Source organism: Lepisma saccharinum, chromosome 5, assembly GCF_977018435.1.
Source record: "Lepisma saccharinum chromosome 5, izLepSacc3.1, whole genome shotgun sequence".
In the NCBI taxonomy this organism is placed as follows: domain Eukaryota; kingdom Metazoa; phylum Arthropoda; class Insecta; order Zygentoma; family Lepismatidae; genus Lepisma; species Lepisma saccharinum.
In genome coordinates, this window is record NC_139233.1 from 47665092 (window position 1) to 47679620 (window position 14529).

The following is a 14529-nucleotide window of genomic DNA, read 5'->3' on the forward strand; positions in this document are numbered from 1 at the left end:
CGTTTGAAGATTAATATGGAACAGAGATGTATCTATGAAATGCAAGAAGGTAATATATAACACATACTATGTGCCAATAATTACGTGACATAGAGAGACAAGAAAAAGATGCAGTCAGTGAAGATGAAATTTTTAAGGAGTGTATGGGAGAAGACTAGAAGGGATAGAATAAGGAATGAGGAGATCCGACACACAGTGGGTGTGGTGAAGGTTCAGGACAGGATAGATCAGGCACGGTTGAGATGGTTCGGGCACGTGAAGAGGATGGATGCAGAAAGACTACCAGTAAGAGCTTACCATGCACAAGGAGTGGGAATAAGGCCAAGGGGGAGACTAAGATGTCGGTGGAAAGAGCAGATAGTGGAGAGTGTTAAGAGAAGAGTACAAGATTGTAACACTGTGAAAAGAGAGGAGTGGTGGAAGACCAGGAAATAATGGAGAGGCTTGACTACTATGCCGACCCAGTCAGAGGCAGGAAACGGCGAAGGATGATGATGATGATGATGTCATGATTAGCAATGGTTACAGAAAAGTGACGCAAAAGTAGGAAAAATTCATAAATATGAAAACTATGTATATTAACTAAAGAAAATTGTCGTTTCTGCAGGGAAGTCAATAACTCGTACGTACTTTTTACAATATGATAAAATATACTCCCTCTGTCCCATAATTATTGTCCGGTACATTTTTGTTTGTTGTGTCATAATAATTGTCCGATATTCAAACTGTGACATTTGTGTATTCAGAAGAAGAACATGAAACACGGGAATGAGTCATACAACTTTATTACTCAAGGATCAGTACAAATTGTGCTTTCCATCTGCCTCTTCGTCTGTTAATCCTGTACTACCATTTTGGCATACCGGACTATAATTATGGGACAGAGGGAGTATTGAGGAAGCTGTAGTGTAAACCCAAGTGTTCTAAACGTATTGTAATTTTAAAATTTGTGAGCAAATATTGCGAAAATAATTGTAATTCCAGATTTTCCTATCATTCTTGAACAATAATTTCTTGCTGGTGAGATCCTATGTACTGACAATGATCAATGCTGTTAACGTACTGAACCATTTATTGCTGGCACTATTCCTTTGTCAGTGCAGTTGAAAATCCATCGCTCGTTTTTGTGCTGCAAGTTGTGTCTTACACAGCAATTAATGACATTTTGGTGTCTCTTACACCATGGATATCCACAGGATTTGTTCCGGGGGTGATGTAAACGAGGCACTTTTTTCCAGCGGTGCAGCTAACGAGGCATTTTTCTCCCTAAAATAGTGATGCGGCTAAAAAAAAAGTAGCTGTTAGCTGGAATATATTCAAATATGTCAGTTAGTTATCTGGATAACTGAATTATTCAGATACTAATTAAATAAGATGCAGATATCTATAATCTACAATCTAGATAATCTGTATTTCCATATAATAGACTTTGTCTTTATGAACCTCCTGCAAAATTAAAGGTTATTGTCGATTTTTCTGATGCTGTTGCCACATTCAAAATTCACCTCAAAACGCTGAGAGAAAAGTGTAGCTGTAGCGAAATTTTCACTACAACTACAGAAATTTTGTAGCTTCGCTACCGCTACAACTACAATTTTCAAAATGTAGCGTTGCTACAGCTACAGCTACAAATTTTGTAGCTAGCTACTGTAGGGACGCTACAAGTAGTGCGCTACTTCTGACTATTGCATTTGCATATGTGAAATCACAACATTCATGCTCTCATGATTTTTTATTAATTACTACTTCGCTTACGGAAATCTACTGTAGAGGTCCAGTGTTGTTAAGCCCCAGTACATAATGTTTATTTTAAAACCGACCATTGTCACTTAATTTTTTTTTTGTTTTAAAAGATAGTACTGTGTAACTAACAGTACCATTTGCACATCTTGTCCCTTTTTTTATATCCAAGGGCACACGAGGTTCACAGATTTCAAGCAATACCCAATTCCCTATGGTCATGTCCATTTTTCACTTGAAAGATAAATCTCTGCAACTATATTTTCCTTTTTTTTTAAAAAAAAGTGGTGCAATGTAAGTTTGCAATATTGAAACACCTTGACTGATTTCATTCAATGCCCAATATTTAGCTGCTATGAAAACTAACAGCTCAAAATATCTAATTTTAAGGAAGTTGACATAGTCGAAACATTGACAACTGCAGTGCCGTAGTCTGAAAATTTTCAGAGGGCAGTGGCATATACTGGGTTAAAAACCTGGACTATCACACCATATCATAGTGTTCGAATGGACAAAAATTTGCTGGTGGATGTTTTTTTTTTTTTTTTAAACTTATTTGGGGTTGCAGGTTGAAGTGATGTGACACTGTGATTAAAGATATATACCTCATAAATAAAATATGGGAATTTACACTATGTCAGCAACGAAAGGATTTCAAGAATTTCATTCTTATTTGCACAAATAAGAAAGGCCATATTGTGAAATATTATGTAGGCCTATATACGAGAATAAATATAAAACTTCTACCTACCTATTTTCACGATTTGAAGTTCAGGGCCACCTTGTTGACACAGTGGTAACGTCGTCGCCTTGAAACTAAGGGGTCCTGGGTTCAATACATGGTGGTTCAAATACCACTTTAACTGTAGGTCCAACCCCCATTAGTTTATCTGTGCATAAGGTTGACATAAAAGAAAGATCCACAACGATTTGTAGCTTATCGTCAAAATTAAGCCAAATAGACAGCTTGTAAATTATGTCCCTCATTTCAGCACATATCATTCACAAAAATACAATCCACTCTCTACCGCATTCACACGCTGCCTCTAAATAAATTCCAAGCACCAAGACCACTCGATGCGATCTAGACTAGAACTGGTCCTTGTCATTTCGGTAATTTTTAGATTCATAAACCATTCCCCGGTCAGCCAACAATTTTCTACTCCCAACTGTATCTCTAGTTGTTTGAAGGTCAATGACCTCTTTTTCATCTCATTTGCAAGCATTCAATGATGTTCTTGTCCCTACCATATGCCACACTTTCCCATTGCCTGTGATAATTTGGTTCCTGGGAAAATTACATGCTGGGAAAAATTGGTTTGCAACATTAACCCAGACTGTTGAGGTAGTTCAGAGGGAATTTTCTTGCCATATGCAACCCTGTTTCCCTCTCCTGTAACAGTTTGGCTCCACAATTACTCTTTCCTGGGGAAATTATGTTGGGAAAAATTGGTTTGCAACACTGATCGGGTGATCCTTAAGATAGCCCTGTCACATTCGCCCATTAACCTCCCTGGAGTTGCCGGCTGGTGCCAGCCACCTCGCGAATTCAACTCCTAAGAAATCAGGTTTATCTTCTTATTGAAATGAATAATTTTATGCACATTTTCTGATAGATATTTTTTTCTGTATTTTTGTCATTGAGTCTGGGCTTCGCAGATTGCCTAGATAGCCCCGAATATATGCCCCTGTTAGAGGGTATACATAAAGTTTCATGAAATGTTAAGTAGACACCACTTTTCCATTAGTTTGGATTATAATTTCATTAAATATATGCATAAAATCATTTTGCTTCTGTAAAAAAAAAAAAAAACGTTGATTGTAGAATATTAAAGATGATGATGATGATGTTGATATACCCACAATTGGCATTAAATGAAGCATATTACTGTGGAGGAGACACTTTTAAAATATGAAACATGTATTTTAATGATTGTGTTTGAACATAATGGATGCAGTACAGCATGCTATTGTGTGGCATTTTCTTGATATTGCTTTTGTGAATTGTCAGGTTGTATACTGTTAATAACTTGAACAATACTGTCAATAACTAAAAATTAAATACTTGGAAAAAAATAATTTTAAGAGAGCACTACTTACTTTGAGCAATTTAGTCTTCTTCTGAGTTTTTATGCACAGATATGCTAATTGGGACTGGACTTGCAGATAAAAGTGGGATCCGAACCACTATGTGCCTCCACTGGATATCAAACTCTTTTTGATTACTAGGCAACAACTTTAGCATTACACTATTGGTGCAGCTCCTGTCTACCTGTTGATAAGTAACTACATTTGTCACAAGAACATTTTGTCCAAATTCTTGAATTTGCAGAAAGTTGGTTTTCCAGCCATATCTTCCTTGAGGCTCATCAAGTGGTGTCAACGTTATGTTCCCGATCATGTAAAACCAGAAGTATTTGACCTAAAAATCTTACTGGAGTAATGGCCAAATACATAAAATAAATATGAACTAATGAGAGCACAAGGGATACACTTTGTAGTACAAGGTATATTCTATTGAGTAAGGTTAACAGCATACACTTCCGTATACCCTCGACTACAGCCCTGGATAGGATACCTGTACCCTGTGGAACACCCTGGCCTTCTCCAACCATCTGTATTCGAAAGTCTTCATTGCCAAGCTGTAGCAAATGCTCTAAAAGTTGCAGAATTTAATTTCTTAATCTCAATCTCTGAATCTCTATACGGAGATTTGAAAATATCACCAAAAAGTGGAGTGCTCACTCAACGTATGATAGAACATCTTGAAACATGTTTACATATTTTGCTTGAATGCTATAACAGAATCAACCAATGTATCTATTGGCTATTTGAATTTCAGCTTAACCCATTACTGGCCCACTGTCGACATTTGTCGACAAAAAATTTAATAATTCAGTATATTTTTTGGCTCATACGTTTTGTGGTATTTCTTTACAACGATAATTTTCGTGGATGAGTTGGCAACTACTTCAGCGACTGCAGCAGAGTTGCATTCAGTTTCCCTCCACAGAGCTTGGTGAGTCATTGTTGTTCACACGTGTTTCCATTGTGTATGCATTGTGCGCTATGGCTGCTAACAATAGGTATGTTTTTTTGTATTATCCTAAAACATATTTTCCTGTAGTTTACGGTTATTACAAGCATAAGAAAACAGTTTTTCTTAGTGACATTTCAGGAGAACACACGCTCCTTTCATCAGACATTTATTTTCATGCGTACATACAAGAAAAACTATCCTAAAACTTAATTAGGTTATTTTTATATTTATTTATTTACTCAGAGTTTCAGATACAGTCTTATTTCGCCATTTTACACTGAAACAAGATAAAGTAGAAACAAAAAATAACAAAAGATAAAAACAATAACAAGATGGGATAGATTTACATGTTCTTCGTCAGTAATATACAAAAATTACGTTCTGGAAGGAAAATATCTACATTCAGGGGAAGTTTGTTGTACATTTCTGGGAGCCTGTAAAACAAGGAGCATTGTAGAAGGGATAGCCTAGTGGTTGGGTTGTGGAAGAGTTGCATGTTGTGCGTTAGCTTTTGGGGTACCCTAAGTGTGAATTCACTGATTAGGAGATCTGTTCTGATTTTGCCATTTATTATCTTGTATAAAAATTTCATGTCGGCTAGATCACGACGAAACGATGGAGTGTGAATATTCAGAGCAGCCATGGTGTCTGATTTGGATACATGTCGAAAGGAAGGTATTCTATGGCGAACAATTGCAAGAAAGAAACTGAGAACAGAATCTATTTTGGTGAGATTGGTTTTTGAGGCCATTGCCCAAATTGGGGAACAGTATTCAAGGATGGGCGAGATGAAAGATTTAAATAATAAAGCAAGAGATGATGGGTTTTGAATTTCGGTAAATCTGTATAGAAGACCGAGAAGGCGCATGGCTTTTTTAGTGGTAGCAATAATATGATAATTAAAAGTGAGTTTTTCATCCATGATAATACCTAGGTCCTTTTGGGTGGAAACGTTTTGGATTGGATTGTTTTCAATAGAATAAGTAGACACCACTTTGTTCTTTTTTAGGGAATAAGTAAGGAAAAAGCATTTCTGAGGGTTTAGTTTTAAATTCCACTGACGACACCATTTAACAAGTTCTGTGAGAGCATTTTGAAGAATCATCATGTCATGATGCGATGAGATCTCCTTAAAGAGTTTACAGTCATCCGCAAACAAAAGTATATTGATAGGGAGAGAGGACAGTTTTTGAGGGAGGTCATCCATGTACAGAAGGAATAGGAGCGGCCCTAAGACACTCCCCTGGGGAACTCCAGACAAAACAGGAAGAAAGTTAGAAGAGGTATCTGAAAGAACAACACGTTGTTCACGCTCATGGAGGTAGTCCTGGAGTAAAGAGAGAAATTTGCCATAGATGTTAAATCTGGATGATAATTTATGAAGAAGAAATTTATGATTAATTTTGTCAAAGGCTTTCGAAATGTCCAAATATATAGTGTCAAGTTGGGAGTTCTTATCAATAGTTCTGGCAGCATGCGAAAGTAAGACGGAAAGATTTGTTAGGCAAGAGCTGCCTGGAAGAAAACCATGTTGTACTGTGTTGATATATGGTGACGTAAACTGAAGTAACCTGTTTTTGATGATTTTTTCACAAATATATGCATAAACAGCACATATTGGTTATATTTAAGCTGTGTTCACTTTCATTGAATGGTTATCATCATCTTCTACGTACATAGTTTTAATTTAGTGTCGACATTTGTCGAATGTCGACAGTGAGCACAAACGGGTCCACGGTTTTCATCACCGGCCGTGTTACGATTATCAGTTGTATAATTTTTCCAGGTTGACTGTGGAGCAGATCGCTTGTATATTAGAAGACAGACAATCTCTTAGATGCAATTGTATACACCGGATTTCCTGAGAATGTTCTTCTAAGCGATGCTGACATTGATGAAGATGAACCTGTTGGAGATATGATATGATATGTTATCTGTAAACGTTTCCATGAACAACGCATGGCAACTTTACCGCCTGACTGCTAAAGGAAAAGAAGATGGGCTTGATCTGCTCTCATTTACGAGGTATGAAGTATGGAATTACATGAAGTCGTACATGACAAACCGTCCATTAGCAGGAAGGCCAAGCGTTAAAGTCTCCTCCAGAGTATTGCCAGAAGTGTGATTTGATGGCACATCACATCATTTGGAAACTGTTTCCAAGCAAGTCCGTTGTGGACATTGTGGAAAGGCTAAAAGGAAAAAAAAATGTAAGAAGTGCAATGTCGGATGCCATATACAGTCTTCACAGGCATTTCACACACAAAAATAGATTGGCAACACTTACACAAAATATGCATTACTTTCTATTTCCAAAATTTACTTAGGTTTTTATTTAGTTAGGTTCGAGAATAGCAACTCAATTCAGAAATAATTGAAATAATTTTATTATGTACTGCTGCAAATGTAAAAAGTGAAAGAGCATTGTAATTTATTTTAAATATGTTCGTGTATCAATATAATCTGAATGTCAAACAATGAAAATATAAAATGTATGGCATCTAGTTATAATTACTGCCAATATATTTAGTAAAATAATCATGTTTAATAAGTTTTTGTTATTCAGTATTGATGGTGCCATCCATGCTCACTATCGACATTTGTCGACATGCTATAACTAAAAGATTATTGGTCGAAAAAAATAACAATCATTATTTTGGTATTATTGTAGACAAACTACAAAAGGCTTTCAAAGGATACAAGAACTTTCGAAAAAGAAAAATAATTTGGGCAGTAATGGGTTAAAGCATCTAAGTTTGCCACATTAACATTGTCAGAAAATTGGTGATCCTCGCTTTCATCTCTCATCCCCCTAAACTACTAACTTCATTACATGTTATAAAAGTTTCATTAAAAACTTCTAGCTAAAATGATGTGATAAAATATCAGTTGGTGCATCAACTTCCTGATTAGTACTTTACAAATGGTTTTGATTGGTACGCAAGTGAATGTCAGTGACAATGTTTAGTAGTTGCACGTGAGAAAGGATGATTCTAGTGTATTGGAGGATTAATTTTAAAGTTGGTTCTCGAAATATTAATCCTACGGTAGGGTGTAATCAGTTTTAAGTTTCCCCTCATGATCACTATCAGCATTCACTACCTACTGGAAATATCTCCCATGAATTTCCAGTAGCTCATGATTGATGGTGTGGCGATATTTCTTTATTTATGATGAATTTCCATTTAAAATATTTTTTTCTAATTGCACAATCATATTTTAATGGTTTGATTATACTTTCAGGGTTCTTTCAAAAAATCTTTTGAAGTGTAGCTGTGAGTGGTTCAGTGCACTGCTACCATATGTAAAGAAGCTAAATTACCAGGGCCCCGCATTTCTACCTGCAGGTTATGAGTTTCCAGTGGATTTTTCATCATGGCTGGATGACCTCAATTTGAAGAAGCAGAGGTAAGCATAAAAAAAGTAAAGGTAAAGTGCTCCCCTGTGCTTTGCACCATGCCATGAAGGCGAATAGGGGGTGTGGAGTTAGGGCCCCACACTTTCTTGATCATGGCCGAAGGCAGGGGTGATGTGATCAGCACCATGCCCCTGGCTATCTTTACTCCCCAGAGTTTCCTCCAGGTATGCTGGGTGGGTGCCGGAGCCACTTGAACAGGTGGAAAAAATCCCGGTTCTCCCTCACTGGGGATCGAACCCTGGTCTCTCGCATACATTTTCAAAAAGTGTTCTTTCTCATTTAGCGTCACTTGTCACATGTGGCCATTGCAGGGGCATTCCAGCATTACTCTGATTGAGTGATTGATTTGGTTTATTTTACTTCGTGTTTCTGCCACTTTTGGCTAATCACGAAGATGAGGATAAGTAATGAAACGATGAAATTGATGAAAGGACACTCACAAAGAACACCCATGCCTAAGCAGAGATTTGAACCCTGGACCCCTGGTGTAGTTGATAGAAATAAAGAAAGAAGCACTAACCACTTCACCATGGAGGTCGGGTCCAGCATTATGTGTGACATTTCACACATAAAATGTAAAGATCTAGACATGAGATTTGATTAAAATATTCATTATGAGCTGATTTCATAGAATTATGAAGTACTTTGTGGTGTCTGGTAACATTTTTTAAAAAAATGAGTATGACAGCCTGAGTGCATGAAAAACATTAAGGAAGATGTGTTACGTGTGTGACACTTTAAAAATTTAGCGAAGTTTGACTTCATTTGCCTGTTAACTATATAGGCTGCATATGCTAATAATTTTTGTTGGTGAAATATGTAAATTATGCATTTTTACAAACATTTAAACCTTAATGCAATTAAAGACAAATTATCAAATTTGACACCAAATTGAAGAAAATTAATATTCTAGTAAGTTTGCAAAGAAATAGATATAAAAAAATTTCTGCTCGCTTCACTTGCAATTTTCCATCTTGGAGGTTTTGATAAGGTGCTTGTGAAGGGAAATTTTGACTATGAAATACTTTAAGTGTAGGAGAAGAATTTGTTACCTGTCTATGGCTCTGTGTATGATACAATAATTGAATCAGTCACATGAACAAACCAGTTTTGGTTCAGACAACTGCATCACAAATAATTGGTGTGCCCGCTGGGGAATGCAGGGAGGAGGGAAGCTGCTGCAGCCCATTCTCAAATTTTGAGAAAATCATTTTTTTCAAACAAAAGCAGTAAAGGACTCAGGGAAAAAGCGAAATGGTAAATAGAAACTCCTCTTAAAATGACCTTCCGATTAACATTTTTATCTTTAAACAACTTTTAAAACAAAGGTTAAAAATTATATTTACGAAATATTTTATAGTGTATCCTGTCCCCCCAGAACGAAGCTATGTAATATCTTACAATTCCAGTTCATCTGAAAAAAAATTCTGCGAACACCAGTGGTGATCCCAGTTAGATTTTTCTCTCTGATCATCAAGTTGTGGGCTTTTTAATATTTATTCCCCATCCAAAAACACTGTTATACATAATACATAATTCATAGCGATTTCAATTAAGTGTCTAACCAATCAATGTGGTGTAAGAGAAATACATTTTAAGATATAACTGTCGACCACTTGACAGACTATTAAATTAAAATTAAAATCAATTAGTATATGTATATGTATCAAAATGATTTTGGAGGGATTATGGTTAATGAATTTTGGAGGGACTGTGTCCAGGGCCTTGGGGGTGGGCAGATGGGCACCCCTGTGTTGGAAATAGTAATAATAATTGTTATATGGACAGAATGATCTAGTGGAAATCATGGCTATGTCAGTACTGCAAAGAGGGAGATTAGATTTTTGTTTAGTGCCACTGTGGTTAACAGTGACGATGAGGATGAGTGATGGTATGATAGAATTAATAAAGGGACACTCACAAAGAACACCCATGCCCAGCGTGAAATTCAAACCTGGGACTCCTGGTATTGTAGTGAGCTGTGCTAGGAGGTAGATATAAGGACGTGAAAGCAGTGTATAGCAGGGAGCGAAGATATGACCTTAAGCTGTCTATTGAGCCATGCAGGTATGGTAAATGGTCATTAAAGCCAATAAAAGTCAAGTGTTTTCATCTTGGTCTGTAATTTATCTATTTTTCTTGAAAGTGAAGCTTGCATGTTTTTTTTTTGTTTTCATGACTGCATATATTTTTCTTTCCTATTTTGTTATTGCAGCAGTTTGGGGAATACATGAATACTCTCAGTGAAAACCAAATATATGACAAAGGCTGCTGAGGGAAATATTATCGTAGCGTTCCAACCTGAACGCGGGGATCTTAAATAGGGATGTAACTTGCCCCTCCCGATTAATACTAGTTGATGGTAGAGACAGCCCTGAACGGCAGGTACAAATATCTAACTTATCATTAAAATAGACTCATGATTCGTTTTAGACTGAAGTGAGCAATGCGAATGGCAGAATGGGTGTAGACTAGCTTACCCTGTTCGGTTTAGAAATAAGACCAGTAGCTCCTGCTTCTCCGATGATTCCAGATTAAAAGACCTCGTGTCGCTCTCATGCGCACCTATTTAAACCCTCGCTTGGCCTCTCGTCACCTCTTGCCAAAGGCCAGTGTTCTTACCATTTCCTGTGAAAGGCTTACCCAACACATTTCTGAGCAGGAGCTGACAAGGTCTACCAGGGTCAATATTTCTTAATCGAACGGGTATGGTAGTTATTATTTTGTTCAAAAAGCAATATACACAATATAAGAATGGGTAAAGATTAATCCCAAGTTTTTGTCTCCTTTCCTGAATCATTATCTGTGACTAGAATTTGTGATTGCAGAGCGTATATAACATCATGAGAGTCGACATGGCACAATTCATGCTAGAGGGCAGGGTGTGATAGGGGTGATTGCCTCTCCCAACTGCTGGGTTTTTGAATATATTATTATGCTTAATATTAATCCATAATTAGTTGTTGTGCAAATTACTCACTGATTTCAATTCAAAAAGTATTCTAAAATACAAAAACCTTTTGTACTTATGATTCGTGAGTATCTGGGTTTCCAATGAACGATGTTTTGAGAACAACTGATCCCTTCTTCAGGTTCTTAAGTTACATAGGCTATCCAAAATACACCATAGCCACGTCAATACTTTTCTCCCAAAATTCCAGGAACAAGGATATATGTTTGGAGATTAATATAGGAAAAATTGGAATCCATACTAAAACCCTTTAAAACTTCCACGGCCTTCGTTATTGTTATAAACACGGTATAAAACCATCTCAGGCTAAAATAACCCTTCCTACTTAAAAAGATAAAATTATAAAATGCGACCTCCTATTTTACTCCCTCATACTGGCTATAGGATGCCTCTTCAACGAATTTTGGAAGAAAAGTATTGACGTGGCTATGGTGTATTTTGGATAGCCTATGTAACTTAAGAACCTAAAGAAGGGAACAGTTATTCTTGAAACGTCGTTCATTGGAAAACCAGATACTCACAAATCATAAGTACAAAAACTGTTTGTATTTTAGAATACTTTTTGAATGCATAGTATTTTAGAACTCTCAAATGTTTTGTCTTGTCTGATAAGTCAATAGCTATTTTTAAGTTGGTAATACATAATATAGAAACCATTGTATAATGGTAACTATCACAGGGAATGAAATCTAATTCTGTACCATTTATGTTGTCGGGGACCAACAGAGTGGCCTGCTAGAAGCTCAGACCTCGCACCTTCTGACTTTTTATTGTGAGGCTGGACCAAAGAAGTGGTTTACAAGATGCGTCCATGAACTCTTGCTGAGCTGGAGACCAGAATCGGTTATGTTCTCAATGGAGTCCCCCAGGAGTTCTTATGAAAAGCTGTGGTTCATGTACCAAAACATTTACAGAAATGTATGAACAATGCTGGTGCTTATGTTGAGTTCTAAGAGGGAATGGATTGCAATGGCAATCATATTTGTTATTTCCAGAAATGTATGGACAAAGCTGGTGCTTATGTGTATGTTGAGTTCAAATGGTGTTGGCATGCAATGTTAATACATTTTCATCTGTTCCATGACCAAATACATTGTTCCATTAATTTACCTCACATTTTGGATGGCATTGACAATAGGTATTGACTTATCAGACACTCTGTATATGCCAATACATATTTAGTGTCCAAAATGTGTCAAGCATATTTTATTTGAATTTACATTTGAGTCTTCATTTTACAGTTTTGATACCAACTACCAGCCAGATGGTAAACCAACTGAGTTAATATGTGAGGTGCAAACTGTAGACCTTACTAAAACAGCAGATGACAGTAAAGCTGACAGGAAAGATGATAGTACATATTTGGCAGAAGAAAAGAAGCAGATTCCTTTGAAAAGAAACCATTTGGCAGAAGAAAAGAAGCAGATTCCTTCAAAAATAAACCATTTGGCAGAAGAAAAGAAGCAGATTCCTTTGAAAAGAAACCATTTGGCAGAAGAAAAGAAGCAGATTCCTTCAAAAAGAAACCATTTGACAGAAGAAAAGAAGCAGATTCCTTTGAAAAGAAACCATTTGGCAGAAGAAAAGAAGCAGATTCCTTCAAAAAGAAACCATTTGTCAGAAGAAAAGAAGCAGATTTCTTTGAAAAGAAGCATTAATAATTCAGAGGATTCTGGAGGTATGGGAAATATTTTAAATTCATTTGTCTATCTTTGCAAAGTGGCGACTCGAGGCTTTTTTTGGGGTGTAGTTTGCTGTGCTGATTTCAAGCATGGCATGTTTCTCTCTATCACGTAAGGATTTTTCACAAAGTTTGTTTGATGATAAGATGGAAGAGTTGGTCTTAATCATTCTCATTAAACTAATTTTGTATTTGAATATTCCCACAAGTTTTACTTGCAACACTTACTGGCGACTGTGTCTGTGATGGAAGTAGTCAGAATAATGTATTACAAAAGGAGACAGGGTCCTAGGTTCAAACTTGGAGTAAGCAGAGGCATCACCTGAAAGGGTTCACCACACAGACCACCAAACTGAAAATAGAAAAATCCAATTTATGTTTTGGTTGTGCACAATAAAACATTACATTTCAACACACTTATTTTACAAGGCAGTTTTTTCATTCATGATGCTTCAAATTTTCCCCCTCACTGTTGGCAAGAAAAGCTCACCATGTTAGGCAGAGAGAACCAGACGTACATCTGTCATGCGAACCTCTTTTGCTTCCTAGCTTCACCGAAGAAGCCAGGGGGAAGGTGTCGAAAAAATGGAAATCGGCTCTCACCAACCCTGTAAACCTTCTGTGAGACTTCTGTCATAGACTGCTAGGCTTCATAGATAGAAGTTACAGAACTGTCAAAAGATGGCAGCAGCTGGTAATTGTTTCTTAGAATATGCAGAGGGCATTCAGAAAATTTTATCCAAATTTGGGCTGGCTGTGAACACCCAACAATTTACTCCATGCGACAACACTGAGAGTAAGACATGGATGTATCATTGTGCTCAACTTCTTTATATTACATGAATGAAATCAGGTCATCAATGTCATTTCTCACCAAGTCACTGAGGTTTTCAAAGGACAATACTTTTTTCATACTGCTCACTAATTTTGGAATTTTATACAAGGCCATATTTTATGTGGAATAATCAATTTTTACATAATAATATGTGTAAGGAAACTTTTCAAAATAAGTCTGCAATGTTTCTTTCATGTATTTTCGCTGCAAATTCCCCACACATGGTTCAGAATGAGTGAGATGAATTAAGACAGCCAGTTGAGCCTATTTAGTATACAGTTTATAAAATTTAGGGCTGGGCATTTCACACAAGACAATTGTTTTATCCCAGAATCTATTTCTCCCCACAGTGTGGTTGCCAAAATAAAATATAATATGCATTTTGCTTAATTTCCAGGATATTTAGATTCAGTGAAAGTGTCACACAGTATTTTTTTCTTTCCCTGCGATATTTTCCGACTTTGGAAAAGTATCAGGTGTTATCTGTGATTAAATTCCAACCACTACTTTCCAATGCCTCAGTGGTAAATCAGTATTGGTATCAACTCAACCTTAATAAAAAGGTAACTCTTCTTTAGATACAACACCTCAAGAAAATTGAACATCCTTTTCACTTAAAGATCCCATTGCAACTGATCAGAGAGTGAGGAGTGTGATCAGTAGGGCTCGGAAGTTGAGGAAAAATCCTTTTTTTTTTCCTAGTGTCCGAAGACGAGGCCCAACATAATATATGTTCATTTTGGGTCATTGTACGCCAGAAAAAGGTGGGTTTTATTTGTCCTTTTTTGCCTTTTTCTACGTTTTTTGACTTATTGGTACTTTTTTAGCCTTTTTTTAGGTCAAG

At 36.6% G+C, this 14529-nt stretch overlaps 1 protein-coding gene across 2 annotated transcripts in view; it reads left to right on the forward strand.

The window, feature by feature from the left end:
* The window catches only part of LOC145988354 (uncharacterized), a 42937-nt gene that overhangs the window by 21319 nt on the left and 7089 nt on the right, over positions 1 to 14529 (forward strand). For both annotated transcript variants that reach the window (XM_083123229.1, XM_083123230.1), the window contains 2 exons: positions 8024 to 8188; positions 12411 to 12847. In XM_083123229.1, the coding sequence (XP_082979355.1) occupies positions 8024 to 8188; positions 12411 to 12847 (602 nt within the window). The remainder of the gene's footprint in view (positions 1 to 8023; positions 8189 to 12410; positions 12848 to 14529) is intronic.